Genomic DNA, 20,389 nt, shown 5'->3' with positions numbered 1-20,389 from the left:
TGCCAGGGTCAGGATGATATAGAAGTATATTGTCAGAAATTTAGGAAATGGTCAGTACTCACTCAGTGGAATGAATCTGCGCTGGCAGCTTTGTTCAGAAAGGGTCTCTCTGAGGCTCTTAAGGATGTCATGGTGGGATTTCCTATGCCTGCTGGTTTGAATGAGTCTTTGTCTTTGGCCATTCAGATCGGTCGACGCTTGCGCGAGCGTAAATCTGTGCACCATTTGGCGGTACTGCCTGAGGTTAAACCTGAGCCTATGCAGTGCGATAGGACTATGACTAGAGTTGAACGGCAGGAATACAGACGTCTGAATGGTCTGTGTTTCTACTGTGGTGATTCCACTCATGCTATTTCTGATTGTCCTAAGCGCACTAAGCGGTCCGCTAGGTCTGCCGTCATTGGTACTGTACAGTCCAAATTCCTTCTGTCCATTACCTTGATATGCTCTTTGTCGTCGTTTTCTGTCATGGCGTTTGTGGATTCGGGCGCTGCCCTGAATCTGATGGATTTGGATTATGCTAAACGTTGTGGGTTTTTCTTGGAGCCTTTGCGGTGTCCTATTCCATTGAGAGGAATTGATGCTACACCTTTGGCCAAGAATAAACCTCAATACTGGGCCCAGCTGACGATGTGCATGGCTCCTGCACATCAGGAAGTTATTCGCTTTCTGGTGTTGCATAATCTGCATGATGTGGTCGTGTTGGGGTTGCCATGGCTACAAACCCATAATCCAGTATTGGATTGGAATTCCATGTCGGTATCCAGCTGGGGTTGTCAGGGGGTACATGGTGATGTTCCATTTTTGTCGATTTCGTCATCCACCCCTTCTGAGGTCCCAGAGTTCTTGTCTGATTATCAGGATGTATTTGAAGAGCCCAAGTCCGATGCTCTACCTCCGCATAGGGATTGTGATTGTGCTATCAATTTGATTCCTGGTAGTAAATTCCCTAAAGGTCGATTATTTAATTTATCCGTGCCCGAACACGCCGCTATGCGCAGTTATGTGAAGGAATCCCTGGAGAAGGGACATATTCGCCCATCGTCATCACCACTGGGAGCAGGGTTCTTCTTTGTAGCCAAGAAGGATGGTTCGCTGAGACCGTGTATTGATTACCGCCTTCTTAATAAGATCACTGTTAAATTTCAGTATCCCTTGCCATTGTTATCTGACTTGTTTGCTCGGATTAAGGGGGCTAGTTGGTTCACTAAGATAGATCTTCGTGGTGCGTATAATCTGGTGAGAATCAGGCAAGGAGATGAATGGAAAACTGCATTCAATACGCCCGAGGGTCATTTTGAGTATCTAGTGATGCCGTTCGGACTTGCCAATGCTCCATCTGTGTTTCAGTCTTTTATGCATGACATCTTCCGTGAGTATCTGGATAAATTCCTGATTGTTTACTTGGATGACATTTTGATCTTCTCAGATGATTGGGAGTCTCATGTGAAGCAGGTCAGAATGGTTTTTCAGGTCCTGCGTGCTAACTCTTTGTTTGTGAAGGGATCAAAGTGTCTCTTCGGTGTGCAGAAAGTTTCATTTTTGGGGTTCATCTTTACCCCTTCTACTATCGAGATGGATCCAGTTAAGGTCCAAGCCATCCAGGATTGGATTCAGCCGACATCTCTGAAAAGTCTGCAAAAGTTCCTGGGCTTTGCTAATTTTTATCGTCGCTTCATCTGTAATTTTTCTAGCATTGCCAAACCATTGACCGATTTGACCAAGAAGGGTGCTGATTTGGTTAATTGGTCTTCTGCTGCTGTGGAAGCTTTTCAGGAGTTGAAGCGTCGTTTTTGTTCTGCCCCTGTGTTGTGTCAGCCAGATGTTTCTCTTCCGTTCCAGGTCGAGGTTGATGCTTCTGAGATTGGAGCAGGGGCGGTTTTGTCACAGAGAGGTTCTGATTGCTCAGTGATGAAACCATGTGCTTTCTTTTCCAGGAAGTTTTCGCCCGCTGAGCGTAATTATGATGTGGGCAATCGAGAGTTGCTGGCCATGAAGTGGGCATTCGAGGAGTGGCGTCATTGGCTTGAAGGAGCTAAGCATCGCGTGGTGGTATTGACTGATCATAAGAACTTGACTTATCTCGAGTCTGCCAAGCGCTTTAATCCTAGACAGGCCCGTTGGTCGTTATTTTTTGCCCGCTTCGACTTTGTGATTTCGTACCTTCCGGGCTCTAAAAATGTGAAGGCGGATGCTCTGTCTAGGAGTTTTGTGCCCGACTCTCCGGGTTTATCTGAGCCAGCGGGTATCCTCAAGGAAGGAGTCATTGTGTCTGCCATCTCCCCTGATTTGCGGCGGGTGCTGCAAAAATTTCAGGCGAATAAACCTGATTGTTGTCCAGCAGAGAAACTGTTCGTCCCTGATAGGTGGACTAATAAACTTATCTCTGAACTTCATTGTTCGGTGTTGGCTGGTCATCCTGGAATCTTTGGTACCAGAGAGTTAGTGGCTAGATCCTTCTGGTGGCCATCTCTGTCACGGGATGTACGTACTTTTGTGCAGTCCTGTGGGATTTGTGCTAGGGCTAAGCCCTGCTGTTCTCGTGCCAGTGGGTTGCTTTTGCCCTTGCCGGTCCCAAAGAGGCCTTGGACACATATTTCGATGGATTTCATTTCTGACCTTCCCGTTTCTCAAAAGATGTCAGTCATTTGGGTGGTCTGTGATCGCTTTTCTAAAATGGTCCATCTGGTGCCCTTGGCTAAATTGCCTTCCTCCTCTGATTTGGTACCTTTGTTCTTTCAGCATGTGGTTCGGTTGCATGGCATTCCTGAGAATATTGTTTCTGACAGAGGTTCCCAGTTTGTTTCAAGGTTTTGGCGAGCCTTTTGTGGTAGGATGGGCATTGACCTATCCTTTTCCTCGGCTTTCCATCCTCAGACTAATGGCCAGACCGAACGAACCAATCAGACCTTGGAAACATATCTGAGATGTTTTGTTTCTGCAGACCAGGATGATTGGGTGTCCTTTTTGCCGTTGGCTGAGTTCGCCCTTAATAATCGGGCCAGCTCGGCTACCTTGGTTTCTCCATTTTTTTGCAATTCTGGGTTCCATCCTCGTTTCTCTTCAGGACAGGTTGAGTCTTCGGACTGTCCTGGTGTGGATTCTGTGGTGGATAGGTTGCAGCAGATCTGGACTCAGGTAGTGGACAATTTGATCTTGTCCCAGGAGAAAGCTCAACTTTTCGCTAATCGCAGACGCCGTGTGGGTCCCCGACTTCGTGTTGGGGATCTGGTTTGGTTATCTTCTCGTCATATTCCTATGAAGGTTTCCTCTCCTAAATTTAAACCTCGTTTTATTGGTCCGTATAGGATTTCTGAGGTTCTCAATCCTGTGTCTTTTCGTTTGACCCTCCCAGACTCCTTTTCCATACATAATGTATTCCATAGGTCGTTGTTGCGGAGATACGTGGCACCTATGGTTCCATCTGTTGAGCCTCCTGCCCCGGTTTTGGTGGAGGGGGAATTGGAGTATATTGTGGAGAAGATTTTGGATTCTCGTGTTTCTAGACGGAAACTCCAGTATCTGGTTAAATGGAAGGGTTATGCTCAGGAAGATAATTCCTGGGTTTTTGCCTCTGATGTTCATGCTTCCGATCTTGTTCGTGCCTTTCATGCGGCTCATCCTGGTCGGCCTGGGGGCTCTGGTGAGGGTTCGGTGACCCCTCCTCAAGGGGGGGGTACTGTTGTGAATTCTGTGGCTGAATTCACTCCTGTGGTCACAAGTGGTACTGCAGCTTCTGAGCTTCCTCCCTCAGGTGTTCTGGTGAGCTCGTTAACTGCTTCATTACTTAACTCCGCCTGATGCTGCTATCCTTGCTTCTTGTCAATGTTTCAGTGTTGGATCTGAGCTTCTCCTGATTGTTCCTGTGACCTGCTGCTCTGTATAGCTAAGTGCTTTTTGCTTTTTTGTTGCTTTTTTTCTGTCCAGCTTGTCTTTTGTTTTGCTGGAAGCTCTGAGACGCAAAGGGTGTACCGCCGTGCCGTTAGTTCGGCACGGTGGGTTTTTTTTTGCCCCCTTTGCGTGGTTTTGCTTTAGGGTTTTTTGTAGACTGCAAAGTTCGCTTTACTGTCCTCGCTCTGTCCTAGAATATCGGGCCCCACTTTGCTGAATCTATTTCATCCCTACGTTTTGTCTTTTCATCTTACTCACAGTCATTATATGTGGGGGGCTGCCTTTTCCTTTGGGGAATTTCTCTGGGGCAAGTCAGGCCTATTTTTCTATCTTCAGGCTAGCTAGTTTCTTAGGCTGTGCCGAGTTGCCTAGGTAGTTGTTAGGCGCAATCCACAGCCGCTTTTAGTTGTGTTTAGGATAGGATCAGGTGTGCAGTCTACAGAGTTTCCACGTCTCAGAGCTCGTTCTTGTATTTTTGGGTATTTGTCAGATCACTGTGTGCGCTCTGATCGCTAAGCACACTGTGTTTCTGGATTGCCTTCATAACACCTGTCATTAGCAAACATAACAGACCTCTACCCTCCTTACCGCCGCCGCACCAACCCCCTTGCTGTCCGCTGTGTGGTATATGTCTAATGAAGGGATCACCCGATCCCCCCTGGACTCAACTCCCCTCTCCCACCTGACCGAATTAGCCGCATATGACTTGCCTGCAGCCACGGGCTCACCGCTAACATTTCTTCCCTCTCCTCCTGGCTGCAGCAGAGATCTGAAGGACGCTGTGACTCCCGGTCTCCTCGCACCTTCGCTGACAGCTGCAGCTCCGGGATCTTCTTTCTTCACTGGCGTGAATACCGGCGCATCATGTCGGAGTTTGCTTCCTGGAAACCGAAGCACTGATGAGATCCCTCCGCCGGCTTGCATTGCCGCATCCAGCGCTCCATCTGCCGCTTCTCTCCACCTCTCCCCGGCGTCCTGGATCTCCGTTATCTTCAGGCGTAGCTCCAGATCCCCTCTCTCTGGCATCGCAGCTGCACCCGGAGCGGGCACCATCCTCGCTGGTATTCTGGAGGTTGGGGGGCCGCATTTAGAATTCCTCCACCGTGTCGTAGCAGTGTAGTCTGCCCGGGCTCCCAGTGTTTCTCTGTCTTCTTGGAAACTGGCACCTGGGCAGTAGCAATCTTGATTGCAGGTTTCTGCAGGCTTTCTGTGTCTTTTGAGGACTGGACTCCTCAGGGTTTCTGTCTGGAACCTGCTTTCTGGGTGTGGGAGTCTTTTTCTTTTCTCCTGAGGAAAGCAGGCCTCCGTTAGGCCGCCCCATGCGCTTTTTCAGTGGTGATGAAGGAGATATCCTCATTATGTTGGCCTCTTTCTCATCAAATCCCCTTCCTGACACGTTCCCACAAGATTTAGGGTTTGAAAGGCCACTTTTAAGTAGCTTGTGTAGCTTGGAATAGGGGAATCTCTAGGAGCTCTGTGAAGGCACGTCTGCTCCTATCCCCTGCAAACCACGCCCCCGAAAAATCTGAGCAATCTCAAGATTACAAGTCCATCTCCAAAGATCTTGATGTTTCTTTGTCAGTGCGCAACATAATCAAGAAGTTTACAACCCATGGCACTGTATCTAATCTCCCTGGACGTGGATGGCAGAGAAAAATTGATGAAAGGTTGCAACACAGGACAGTTTGGATGGTGGATAAGCAGCCCCAATCGAGTTCCAAAAAATTTCAAGCTGTCCTGCAGGCTCAGGGTGCATCAGTGTCAGTGCAAACTATCCGTCAACATTTAAATAAAATGAAAAACTATCACAGAAGACCCAGGAAGACCCCACTGCTGATACAGAGACATAAAAAAGCCAGACTGCAGTTTGACAAAATGTACGTGAGTAAGGGTACCGTCACACAGTGGCATTTTGATCGCTACGACGGCACGATCCGTGACGCTCCAGCATCATAACAATATCGCTCCAGCGTCGTAGACTGCTGTCACACTTTGCAATGTACGACGCTGGAGCGATAATTTCATGACGTATGTGCAATGTAGAAGCCGTTGGTTACTATGCGCACATCGTATACAATATCGTGCACACCTTTGTTACACCATGCGATCATGCCGCCACAGCGGGACACTAGACGACGAAAGAAAGTTTCAAACGATCTGCTACGACGTACGATTCTCAGCGGGGTCCCTGATCGCAGGAGTGTGTCAGACACAGCGAGATCGCTGGAACGTCACAGATATATCGCTGGAACGTCACGAATCGTGCCGTCGTAGCGATCAAAATGCCACTGTGTGACGGTACCCTAAGCCAAAATCCTCCTTTCTTCTTCTGAAAGTGTCTTATCTTTATATTAGTTCAAGATAGAGATTTCTGGTTAAAGCACATCATTGTACTATGTACTGAAAACGGATTAAGGCCTACAAAGAAAAGAACACAGTACCTACAATGAAATGTCATGGAGGTTCAAATAATCTTTGGGGTTGTATTTCTGCCTCTGGCACTAGGTGCCTTGCTGTCTGCAATGCAACAAGAAATCTGAAGATTACCAAAATATTTTGGGTCAGAATGGAGTGCCCAGTGTCAGAAAGTTGAGTTGAAGCACCCAGAAATGTATGAAAATGAATGGAAACAAAGTGCTGGATACTTCTGAAGTGGCCAGCAATGAGTCTGGTGTAATAGACCAAATTAATCCCTGTTCAGATTAAACCCTGTATAGTTTGCAGGAGTACATGAAATCAGATACCGCGGTCTTCTATCTCCTCTATGTCACGGTAAACCTGTGACATAATGACTTAGATGTTACATTTCCACAAAGAAATTCAACCATTATCTTTCCATAAAAGATGACTAGCACACTTCTCAATAGTGTTTGCACATTAAATAAAAAGCACTAATCTAAAACCTTAGAATACAGTAATAACTTGATCTTATTACTTCACTGGTTTGCGCACCCTGTCTATGATTGCTTGAAAAGTGTGCAGATATCATTCTATCATACTCAGACGCACAGCTGCTTTTAATGTGTAACTTCTGAAAAGTGCGGTAGGATTCTTTACCTCATTATATTTTTGTGGAAGTCTAATATTTTTACTGATTGAGATGTTTTTTGCTTCAAGTAATAAAACTTTAAGAACTTTAAGACTGAAGTTAGTTATCTTCTGACAAAATTTGAATGTTGAAAAATTAAGTCATTTTTAAATTCCTTTTAAATTCCTATTTTGCATCTGTGTTCTCTAAGAAAGCAATTGTAACATCAACTGATATTCATGGTGCCAAAAAAAAAATCACAGTATCAATAAACAGATAGATGATGAGGGAACACAGCTAATTTAAACGCATTTAAATCTCATGGTCCAGATGAATTGCATCCTAGGGTACTGAAAGAGATAGCATAGGAAATTGCAGAACCGCTAGCCAGAATCTTTGAAAAATCCTAGAGAACAGGAGAAGTCCCAGAAGATTGGAGAAGGGCAAATGTTGTCCCTATCTTCAAAAAAGGAAAGCAGATGGAGCCAGGAAATTACAGGCCAGTGAACCTTACTTCTATACCAGGAAAGATCTTCGAACAAATTAAACAGCATGTAAGTACTTGGATAGAAATACAGTAATTAACCATAGCCAGCTTGGGTTTGTAGCAAACAAGTCATGCCAGACAAATTTAATTTCCTTCTATGGAATCACTGACTGGATTGATCAGGGAAATGCAGTAGATATAGTATATCTCGACTTCAGCAAAGCATTTGATAAAGAATCTCATACTATCCTTATTGAAGAAATGACAAAGTATGGAATTGACAAGGCTACAGTTAGGTGTATTCATAACTAGCTCAGTGACCAAATTCAAAGAGTGGTAATAAATGGTTGCACATCCAATTGGAAGAGTGTTTCAAGTGGGGTACCGGAAGGCTCTGTCCTGGCCCTAGTGTTGTTCAACATTTTTATACATGATCTACGTAAGGGAACTGAAGGAAAACTGATCAAATTTTCGGACGATGCAAAGCTAGGAGGGATAGTTAACACTGGAGAAGACAGGGAAAGGATTCAGAAGGATCTAGATAAGCTTCAACAACGGGCAGCGACTAATAGAATGGTATTTAACAGAGAGAAATACAATATTCTACATCTGGGCAAGAAAAACGAAAATTACATCTACAGAACTGGAGAAGTAGAACTAAGGATCAGCATGTGTGGAAAAGATTTGGGTATACTAACAGATCACAGACTGCACATGAGTCAACAGTGTGATGCAGCAGCAAAAAGGTTAATACAGTTCTAGGATGTATTAAGAGAAGCATAGAGTCTAGATCACATGAAGTAATTATCCTCTCTACTCCTCCTTGTTCAGGCCTCATCTAGAATACTGTGTCCAGTTCTGGTCACCACATTTTTAAAAAAGACATTGAAAAACTAGAGCAAGTTCAGAGAAGAGCTACAAGGATGGTGAGCGGACTGCAAAGTATGTCCTTTGAGGAACGGTTAAAGGATCTGGTAAAGTTTAGCTTGCAAAAAAGAAGGCTAATGTCATGGTTCCACCCCTCAGAGTGTCTGGATGCGGTTACTGACAGCTCGACCATCCAATCAGGTATAGGAGTGTGCTGAAGCTGTCAGTACTGTGATTGACAGCTTGGCCATCCAATCTGGGACAGGGGCATGCTGAGCTGTCAGTGTGTTGATTGACAGCTCGACTATCCAATCTGAGACTGTGAGATGTTGGCTGTCTCATGTGTTCATTATTCCAGTTAATGGCCATGCTTCTTAACTGAGCTGAGATTCCCAGAACACTGCCAGACATACATTCATCTTGTGAGGTTTGTGCTTTGTGCTTTCCTGTGCCTTGAGTTCTTTATGCTTGATCTGTTGCCTGACCTTGGACTTTGTTCTGACCATCCGCCTCTTTAACACCTTCTGCTCTGATCTGTTATCCTCCTGGGACTCTGACCTCGGAACGTTACCTGACTACGCTTTTGTCTCTTCCTTCTGTTTATGACGTACCCTCCTGGCTTCTGACCTTGGACCCCTTGACCACTCTGACTCACGTCTTGGCCGTGAGAAGTGACTAGCGTCATAGCTAAGAGGAGAATCAATAGCTGTCTACAAATATCTGAAGGGCTGTCACAGTGAAGAGGGATCATCCTTATTCTCATTTGCACATGGAAACATGATAAGCAATGCAATGAAACTGAAAGGGAGAAGATACTGGAATGAAACTGAAAGGGAGAAGATACAGATTAAATATTGGAAAATACTTTTTGACAGGGAAGGTGATCAATGAGTGGAACAGGCTGCCATGATGGGTGGTGAGTTCTCTTTCAATGGAAGTCTTCAAACAGAGGTTGGACAGACATCTGTCTGAGATGGTTTAGTGAATTCTGCGCTGCATTGAGCAGGGGGTTGGACACGATGACCCTTGAGGTCCTTTCCAATTCTAACATTCCATGATTCTAATTCTTGTGTATATCATTCAACGCTGCTGGTATAATCTGGCATAAGGTGGTATGAAACGGCCTAGGCTAATTTATACCCAGGAGTATAACTTGGCCTAGGCCATAATATACCCAGGGTATAATCAAGCCTAGGCCGCTTCAACCCCGGGTATAGTTAGGACTCGAGGTATACTATGGCCTGTTTACACCAGATCTAAATCCCATTGAACACCTGTGGAGAAATCTTAAAATTGATGTTGAGAGAATGCGCCCTTTAAAATACCGTATATACTCGATTATAAGCCGACCCGAGTATAAGCCGAGACCCCTAACTTTGCCACAAAAAACTGGGAAAACTTAATGACTCGAGTATAAGCCTAGGGTGGAAAATGCAGCAGCTACTGGTAAATTTCAAAAATAAAAATAGGTACCAATAAAAGTAAGATTAATTGGGATACAGTAGGTTAAGTGTTTTTGAATATCCACATTGAATCAGGAGCCCCATATAATGCTCCATACAGTTCATGATGGGCCCCATAAGATGCTCCATACAAAATACACCTCATATAATGCTCCATAAAGTTTATGATGGGCCCCATAAGATGCTCCATATTAAAATATGCCCCATATAATGCTGCACAAAGGTTAATAAGGGCCCCATAAGATGCTCCATAGAGATATTTGCCCCATATAATGCTGCACAAATGTTGATTATGGCCGCATAAGATGCTCCATAGAGATATTTGCCCCATACATACATATTTGCCCCATACATCTGTAATTTGTATGCAATCCCTTCTCATGTACAGCACCATGGAATCAATGGTGCTATATAAAGAAATAATAATAATACAATGTTGCACAAATCCTGATTATGGCCCCATAAGATGCTTCACAGAGGTATTTGCCCCATATGCTGTTGCTGCGATTAAAAAAAAAAATGATATACTCACCTCTCATCACTCAGGCCCACAGCACTTGCAATATTCACCTGTCCTCTTTCCACCGCCGGGTGCCGCTGTGTCTTCCGGCTCTCTGCACTGACGTTCAGGCAGAGGGTGCACACTAACCACGTCATCGCGCCCTCTGACCTGAGCATAACAGCAGAGGATGCAGAAGACAGAGCGGGGCCCAGCGGTGGAACGAGGAACGGTGAATATCACGCAATGCTGCTCACCCTCCCCGGTTATACTCACCTGCTCCCGGTGTGGTCCCTGGCTGCTTCACTGATGATCTTCGGGACCGGCAGCTTCTTCCAGGGTTGAGCGGTCACCGGTACCGCTCATTACAGTAATGAATATGCGGCTCCACTCCAATGGAAGTGGAGTCGCGTCCACATTCATTACTGTAATGAGCGGTACCATGTGACCGCTCAATGCTGGAAGAAGCTGTCAGCACCCGGAGACCATCAGAGATGCGCCAGGAGCAGGTGAGTATGTCACAGCTGCCGCTCCCCCTCCCCCGCCGACCCCCCTGGGACGAGTATAAGCCGAGGGGGGCACTTTCAGCCTAAAAAAATGGGCTGAAAATCTCGGCTTATACTCGAGTAAATACAGTAAGTAACCTGAAGCAGTTTGCAAACAGAAGACTGGTCCAAAATTTCTGTTGGAAAGTCGAGGGTGCCAACTATTTTGTCTAGCCCATTTGGGGATTTTGCGTTAAATTATGTCCAATTTTCCTTTTTTTCTGTTTTTTTTGTTGTTCCAATACACACAAAGGAAATAAACGTGTGTATAGCAAAATATGTGTAATTGCAATAATTTTCTGGGAGAAATACTTCATTTTCTGGAACAATTTCAAGGTTGCCAACACTTTCGACTATGACTGTATACAGTGCTTAGCATAAGAGAGTACAACCCAACAGATTTGTCATAAAAAAACTTTAGTCTCCCTTCAGAATCTTCTATAGCATACCGTACTACAAAATACTCCCACATACTAAACTTTTTGTCTCCTGTAACCACATTGATTCCCAAAGCTACTTTATTACTCTGCCATTTGAAATGCATGTGTAGCTATCCTGCCAGAAAAATTCAACGTGAATTCTCTTTATTCTCCATATCTTAGGGAAAGGAGATCTGATTGGTGCCGACATCTCCAACAAGGACCAGGTGGTTAAAACAAATGCAGATGTGAAAGCCCTGACCTACTGTGATCTGCAATATCTCAGCCTTAGAGGACTATTGGAGGTGTTAGAACTGTACCCAGAGTATTCTAGCAAATTCATGGCAGACATTCATCATGACCTGACGTTTAACTTGCGTGAAGGCAGTGAAACAGATGTAAGAAACATATGAAGATTTTTTTTGTATAATCAACTGGATTGTAAAACACAGACAATGCAACTATTTTAACACCAACTTTGCTGCTATAGAAATGAAGTGGAATGACTGTGTTTCAGTGTTTCATGTCTCATTTTATCCATGTTGTCATTGTAAAGAGCAGATTTGGTATGTTTATCGTTTTGTATTTTTTTTATTCTAGGGATGCTACAGGTTCGTCCGATCACCACGGCTATCACAGGTAATGCATACAGGGGCAGACATACTGCATGTGCCTAGTCACACTGCATGAATATCAGTCAGGAGGCTGCTTTATCATTCTTGTGTAACATGACGCTGGGCAGTAGCCGTGGGTGAGGTACTCATCTCTTACTCCCTGGCACTTGACATGAAGGTGGGGTCCTGGCTGGGTGTGTGGACTTGTGCTGTGGTGGCACTCAGCCCTTGCAGGCGGCATGTAACCAATGACTTTGGTTGGCCAGGTCAAGATGTTTGACAGTTCAGTGAGGGAGAAAATAAAATTTTTAGACAACAATAACTTGGGGGGGATTATATACAGAAGAACATAACTTGCTGAATGTTTCCTTTATAATAAGGAGCATTTTCCACACACAGTTTCAATTCCTTCCTCTTTACTCGTTTGTCTTCTACCGTCAACGTTCCTTTCTACTTGACCACAGCCCTGCTCAATACTACAGTCTAGTTAGCAAGAGTCCTATTCTCAACCCGCAGTTACGTGTCTTCTTTCCTCTCTAGGGAACTATGTTGCCACTCTGGCGGGTACTTATCTTCTCTGTCTCTGATGCTCTGGAACGCCAGCCTGGGGCACTCTCTGTGTCTAATGTACTTACATTTAGGCCCATTACCTCTCTGAGTTATAAACTCTGGGCATCTTGTCTGAAGCTCGTCTACCATTAATTACTCTATTTTTTTGTTCACTTCTCTTCCACTTTCCACTAGTATCTTGCTATCTCTGTATCTGGCTCTCCTCTCATGTTAGGGACACCCACATCATGTGGCACTGCTCAGATTTGACTATAGATCTGCTTTCTATGCACGCTGGGCCCTTTCTGGCATTCTTACCGGAAACTGTCTCATTTCCTTGAGCTTGGCCTCACCCACTCAGGTCTAGGCCCAACCAGTAAATCTACTGTCAAAAAACACACTTGATTAACAACTTTATCGTATAGTACAATTCACATTTCACTTTAGGATAACACACTTGTTTTTCAAGGGGGAGACGCAGGCTATGTGTCCATCTCCTTACACTGGTTTCTCTATTTTCTCCATGGGGTGGTACATGCTCAATAAATAGCCTTATATATAGTTAATAATTTGCTTTCTCAAGAAATGTTGTCTTTTATGGGATCCAAATTTACAACCTGTAGTATGACTGAATTTTCTGTCTAAATATCTGAAAGAGTATCCAACTTTTTTTATAGGTATATTATACTGGTACATAGAGATATATCTCTATATACAGTATGTCTCAATATACCTGTGTATATAAAAGATAAGGATTTTTTTCTATAAAATTACAAAAAAAAATTTAAAAACAAGTACAATAATCACATTTATTAATACACGTTTTTAAAATAAACCTCACAAATAAGCAAATTCCTATTTGGTATCCCTGTAATTACGCTTATTATAATGACGCTGATTGTTTATTACACTTATAAAATCTTAATACAAATGTAAAGCTTACACATGTGTTTGGCAAAATGGCAATTAAAAGACTATAGCCCGTTTTGAAAGAATAAAAAAAACAAGACCTCATATAGTGAAGCTTATAGAAAAACACAAGTACTGACTATTACATCTATGAATGACTGAAAAAAAATAGTTTAGTCATCTGGACAAGTGTATCACAAAAACTTTGTGTATGTTGATATGTTATATACTTTATACTGTACATGTGTGTACGTTGGGTATATATGCATAATGTGCTACTGTGTCTATAAAATGTATTAGCATATTCATATTTTATATATGTGTGCAAAATGGGAATATGCATACAAAGATGAGAGTGTATATGCTGGTGGGACCTGAGGAAGAGGTGATGGGGTTGCAGATATAATCCTGCACAAGGACCAGTCACTGTCAGGTTCTGCCCCTGCAACTACATTTTTTCATTGTACGATATATAGGCAGCAATTTCCACCAGACACTTTGCAATAGCTTAATGCTGACAAAATATATTGTTTAATAGAAGCAACGCATGTTAGGATCTCAGTTGAGCTGTTAGAGGTATATCTGTTGGAAAAGTGGAGACAGATTCCAAATGGCCACCACCGGGACTCTGTTCACAGCCATATAATATTTAGGCTTTATATCTTAAAAATTCCATGATGTTGATCATTACAAATGTTATTTAATGTTTCAGCCTCGTCCAGAATCTGGGACCACATCTGAAAAAAAATTATCATCCATCCTTGAAGACAATGATGAAGCAGATGACTTTTTCCATCACTCTCCTGCTACCATGACGCGCAGGAAGCTCATGCTTCCAAACCTTAACAGCCCCGTACGCCGTGGTTCTCTTAGTAGTCTCCTTGGGGATGAACTAAGGCAATTTCATGCCTTCCGCCGTAACTGTCGCTCTCCAGCTCGTAACAGTCGAGGCAGAAGTCCTTCACCTCAATGTCGCAAGGAAGAAAAAGAAATGGAGACTGAGAATGTTGGTTCCAAAAAGCCAGCCAATCTTCTTATTCCATCTCTCAACACATATGGTCCACCAGATCTCAGCCCTCGGTGAGTTCAGTGTATCCATCAGTTCATCACTTGGCATGTCTTTATTGTATGCATATCTTGCCTCAACAAAGATGTCCATGGTAACTTTTTAATTATGGAAATAAATAACTGGGACCATCCCCATTGAGGAGAATGAAAGAGCACCACAGCCACTCACATAATTACACAAGTACTATTGTGTTTCCTTACACTGCATTTCCTAGTATTGCAGCCCAGACCAATTTTCTTGAATGGAACCTAGATGCAGAACTAAGGAGTTAGGATCAAGCGAAGATGGCAGCGCGGTTTATTCTCATTGCGTTTCAAAGTATTACAACTTCTTCTTCAGAAGAGTTTTGGGGTTCTCCTGAAGGAGTTGTAATACTTCGAAATGCATTGAGAATAAACCCCAATGTCAACATCTTCGCTTGATGCTGACTCCTTGATCAGTTGAACACCAGCAGCACTGTCACGCCAAGACAGGAGGAAGGAGATTAGTGAACCCACTAGACCACAGAGAACTCTGTGGAAGCTGAACTCAAGGAACTGGCCAGGCAAGGTCATCATATAAATTGCAAGATTTATTTGAAATAAAAGCAGGATAACCTACTAGGAAGAACCTGCTGGACCGAAACACCAAATACCTCCAAGGAAGTGCCAGTGAGCGGACCCTTATAACAGGTATTGTCCCTGCACAGACCGGGAGGCTCTAGTGAGACGGTTCCAAGACCAAAGGGACCGACCCAGGAGGAAAAAACAACATATATGGGAAGGGAACGGGAGGTCCAGTAAACCAGAAGAAGTCAACCCAATGGTCCAGAGAGTACCACTGGGGTCCGCAGGCAGAAGGTAGGCAGGTAGAACAATGGCACTGGAAGAAAGAACACAGAGTATTAACACCAGGAAAAACGAGACAGAACAAGAAAGCGCAAGTCTGGGAACTGAGAATGGCAACTCAGAATTAAGCACAAAATTGCCCAGGCACCTCCGAGAGGAAGTGAGGACCTTAAATATCCACAGATCTCTCAGCGATTGGCTGAGAGATGGTCACAGGAAAAAAGGTGCGCTGGCCCTTTAAATCATTTGGCAGTGGTATGCGTGCACCCTATGCTTGCTTCCCCGCAACCAGGAAGTTAAGCAGCGGAGAACACACACCATGACTTCTAATAAATAAAGGTTTGATCCTTCTTTATTCACATATTTTCTTACTTTGTTGTTAAATTACATTCTCTTTAGAGTGGTAGATGGCATAGAAGACAGTGGCGATGTCTCAGAGAAACAGACCTTTCAATTCAACATGGACAACTCCAGGTCAAGATCTCCTATCAGACAGTCTCCAGTTGCAGGTAAATAAGTAAAGTGCTCCTTACACTTTGGAAGTCTGTCAGCCAAATGATGGTATGGTTGATCGTTTGGCCAAGGCTATCTCTTCACTCCGAGTGAGCCTTTGTTCTCTATGAGAGAGCAGTTACCACAGGCCAGGAGTTGGCTTATCTCACCAAGTACAAAAGCATTGGCAGTCGAAAATTGGATATGCTGGATCCTTTTCTCCTCTGACATAATCTGATGGCCCCTATAAACATTAGACTCTTGGAGAGACCAACAATATCCATGGCCTTGGCTAACGTTAGTTTAATGTGTATGAGCACCGTACTACATTGGTAAGTTATGCAGTTTGGATATACTAACGCAAGCATCTAACAAACTATGTATTTTTTTATGTCCTTACTTGCCCATCCATATGAGATTAGAACAAACACAGATGCTTCATTTGTCATTCTAAGACCCTGAAGTCAACATTTTTCTGTTATGCTGGTATACTCATTAATATTTATAGCAATCTTCCTTTGCTTTCAAGGTTCAGCCGAGACGCATTTTGCTTTACCCAAATGCATGCTGTGATGTATGCCTATGTTCCACAATACTGTAAAGTCAAGCAGAAGTTACGGGTCAAGCAGCTTATATTAGCTGTTGGACTGCTTGTATTTATTAACCAATATTAAGATGAGCATTTAAGGAGATAGGTGTGGAAAAAATGTTGCAAAGTAAGAATGCTTTCAAGAATAGAAGTATTAATGGTTCATTTTTTATCAGTAAACAAAATGCAAAGTGAATGAACAAAAGAGAAATCTAAATCAATCAATATTTGGTGTGACCACCCTCTATCTTTAGCAATTATTCTAGGTACACTTGCACACAGTTTATGAAGGAACTCGGTAGGTAGGTTGTTCAAAAAAATCTTCAAGAACTAACTACAGATCTTTTGTGAATGTAGGACTCCACAATTCGTTTTATTTTTTCATGTAATCCCAAACAGACTCAATAATTCTGAGATCAGGGTTCTGTGGTGGCAATATCATCACTTACAGAACTCTTTGTCCTTCTTTATGATGAAGATAGTTTTCAATAACATTGGCTGTAGGCTTGGGGTCGTTGTCCTGCTGCAGAATATATTTGGAACAAGACTCCTCCCCGATGTTTTTGTATGAAGGATAAGTATCTGCCTCTATTTTTCAACATTGAGAACACCATTTATATACCTGACCAAATCCCTAACTTCTTTCTTCTGAAATTCTGCCCCAAACATCCAAGGAACCTCCGCCATGCTTCACTGTTGCCTGCAGACACTCATTATTGTATCGCTATCCAGCTGTCATGCTGTGACTGTTCCTGATTAGGGAAAGGGGTCCTGAACCATCCCTAGGACTGAGGCCCTAACTATCCCTGCTCCCAAAGGTACTGCTAAATGTGAGAAAGTTTTGGCCACCAGCTTTACTTTTCTCCTGTTATTTCCTAAGTTATACCCTCTCCCTCCCCCAAGGAGGCCTGGGACAGAAATACTAGTGTATAAACACGCAAGACAGCCAGGGATAACAGTCTTCAGTAGGACATACAGCTATTGTCATTAAGAACTATATTAAGGATAAAGAATAACAAGCAGTCCTGGAAGTGATGATACTGTATGGCCTCTGTAGAGCTTTGATCTCAACTTCATTGATCCTGTCTGGCTGGCATTGCATAACTCTCTTTTGTTCATTCATTTTGCATTTTGTTAATTGAAAAAAAATAAATTATCAACACTTCTATTTTTAAAACATTCTTAATTTGCTAAATTTTTGTACACCTTCCTAAAACTTTTGCACGGTATAATATAGCAATAGTCTTACTAAAAAATAACATAACTCAGTTGAATATACAATGAGAATTCTAACTTGGGGTATGTTCAAAGTTTCTGAAGGTGCTGAGATCTCGATCTGTGCATGCGCCGCCTGCAGCGGCCATTTTCCCGAAGTCCTCTGCATTGAAAAGCATGGAAAGTAAGGGGGCTCCAGGCTTCCACAAAATTTTGGATTAGCCAATTCCCCCGCCAAACAACCTATCCTACCAGCCTGGGACCTGCAACCTTGCACTTCTGAACACCCACTCCTTCCACACTGGGGCCCGCAGCATCGCCCCACTCCTGCCTCTCTAGCTTTTGGCAGCAGCAACCCTGCTTCCTGGGACCCCACTACACTGCAGCCACAACCATAAAAGCTGATTATAAGACGCACCACCATTTTATCAAAAAACTTTTTTCCTATTTCCCTCCCCAAAACTTGGAGTGCATCTTGTAATTTGTTACGTCTTATAATCCGCACAATACGGTATATAGTAGCAACACTTTATTCTTTCATAAATAAGAAACCTAATATATCTTAGTAAAAAAATGCCCTTTTCCCCACTTATCTTTCTCCGCACTGATTTCTCGAAAACTGCTTAAAATTGTCTGGAGATCTGTCTTCAGTGAGAGATGAAAGTACACCTGCTGCCTACAAACATTTCTGGAGAAGGGAGAAGCTGGAGGCAATTGGAAACAAAATGACACAAAGAGAAACCACTGAGGTTTCTAGTGCAGAGGGAAAACTGCTCATATGTTGAATGAGTTGAATGGGTTTCTTTTGAATGGGTTGTTCTTCCTCAGCAGTATTCTTTTAGCACAGTAGATGCAAGAACTTTCTTTTGGTCACTTCTCAGCATGAATTGTACCTGACATTATCCAATTGTTTGCCTGCTGTGAACTAAAAGTGTGTCTCTCTGTCAGGGTCGGCATCAGGGACAGGCAGACTAGGCAGCTGCCTAGGGCCCCCGCTTCCCCAGGGACCCTGTTATGACCTGGTGGTTAGGAGCACCCGACCTGATAGTTAAACTCATACAGGACGAGCTCTGGGATGTGGGAGCTCTGCTGACCGCAAGCCCTAATCCTATCACACACACTAAAAATAGCCGTGGAGCGCTCCTGACGCTCCCTAGGCTCCTCGTCACAGCCTCAGAGCTAGCTAGCCCTAGAGATAGAAAATAAAGCCTACCTTGCCTCAGAGAGATTCCCCAAAGGAATAGGCAGCCCCCCACATATGACTGTGAGAAAAGATGAAAGTCACAAACGCAGAAATGAAATAGGTTTCAGCAAAGAGAGGCCAGACTTACTAAATAGACAGAGGATAGGAAAGGAATATTTGCGGTCAGCACAAAAACCTACAAAAGACCACGCAGAGTGTGCAAAAAAGACCTCCGCACCGACTCACGGTGCGGGGGGGGGGGGCACTCTGCATCCCAGAGCTTCCAGCTAGCAAGACAAAATCAGGATAACCAGCTGGACAAAGAAACAATGAGCAAAAATAACAATAAGGAACTTAGCTTCTGCAGGAGAAGACAGGTCACCAGGCAGATCCAGGAGCGAACTGAACCAATGCAAAAACATTGACAGCTGGCAAGGAGTAACGATCTGAGTGGAGTTAAATAGAGAAGCCAACCAAAGGATAAACCACGTCACCTGTGTAAGGAACCTCAGAAGCAGCAGCTTCACTCATAGCACAGAGGGAGCCCATAGACAGAACTCGCCGAAGTACCATTCATGACCACAGGAGGGAGTTCAACAGCAGAATTCACAACAGGACCCCCAGCTAGTGGCAAGCCTTGTGGCCCGTGAGTGAGAGGGGCCCCATCATGCATTCAACTTATCAGCATCATAAACGCCAATAAAGTTGAAAGAAAGCAGTGATGGAGGAGAGAGTGTCAGATGCCGCTCCCTCTCCCATCACTCCCACTCTTCTTCTGACTAAGCGGGCGCGCAATGACATCTCTTCATCGTGAGCCACACTGTGCCAGCAGTGAATCTGATGAGATGCGCTGCAGAAGCCAGAGCTACGAGGGAATGGGCAGAGGCAAGTATTGTGTCTGTATTATACTGTGTGTGTGATACTGCTGGACTGTGTGTGTGTATGTATGTGTATATGTGTTATAGTGTGTGTATGTGTAGCTGAATTATACTGTGCATATGTATTTTACTGTGTGTGGGAGGTTGGGGGCTGCATTATACTATGTGTAGGGGAGCATGCCTTATACTGTGTGGGGGGGCTGCACTATACTGTGTGGAGGGTTGAGGGCTGCAGTATACTGTGTGTGGAGGGGCTGCATTATACTGTGTGTGGGGGCCTGCATTATACTCTATGAGGGCTCTGGATTATACTCTATGAGGGGTGCTGCATTGTACTCTATGAGGGAGACGCATTGTACTATATGGGGTTGCTTCATTATACTCTGTGAGGCGGGCTGCATTATACTCCGAGGGGAGCTGCATTATACTCTATTAAGGGCTATGGGTTGCATTATACTATATGGGGGCTGCATTATACTCTATCAAGGACCATGGGGAATGCATTATACTATATGAAGGATTATGGAATACATTATATGATGTAGAGGACCATGGGATGCATTATACTATATGGAATTATACTATATTGGGGACTATGGGGAGTGCATTATACTATGGAGGAATATGGGGAGTATATTATACTATATGAAGGACTATGGGCCACTTTATACTATGGGGCACTTTATACTATGGAGGAATATATTGTGCATTATACTATGTGGAGGACTATGGGGTGTGCATTATACTATGTGGAGGACTATGATGTGTATTATACTAAACAAGCAAAATGCTGCCTATTCATGAAGTGATTGAATTGTTTATGCCAGAACAGAAATCATTGTTCTCAGCAGCACATCGCCCGGTG

At 43.7% G+C, this 20,389-nt stretch overlaps 1 protein-coding gene across 1 annotated transcript in view; it reads left to right on the top strand.

Annotated features, from left to right (window-relative positions):
- KCNH4 (potassium voltage-gated channel subfamily H member 4) overlaps positions 1–20,389 on the top strand; it is a 373,359-nt gene that overhangs the window by 342,344 nt on the left and 10,626 nt on the right. The window contains exons 11-14 of the mRNA XM_069751801.1: positions 11,383–11,597; positions 11,800–11,838; positions 13,984–14,351; positions 15,567–15,676. Coding sequence (XP_069607902.1) covers positions 11,383–11,597; positions 11,800–11,838; positions 13,984–14,351; positions 15,567–15,676 — 732 coding nt within the window. The remainder of the gene's footprint in view (positions 1–11,382; positions 11,598–11,799; positions 11,839–13,983; positions 14,352–15,566; positions 15,677–20,389) is intronic.

This window comes from Ranitomeya imitator, chromosome 2, assembly GCF_032444005.1.
Source record: "Ranitomeya imitator isolate aRanImi1 chromosome 2, aRanImi1.pri, whole genome shotgun sequence".
NCBI classification, from domain to species: Eukaryota; Metazoa; Chordata; class Amphibia; order Anura; family Dendrobatidae; genus Ranitomeya; species Ranitomeya imitator.
Note: the sequence above shows the minus strand (reverse complement) of the source record. Positions and strands in the feature narration are given on the sequence as shown.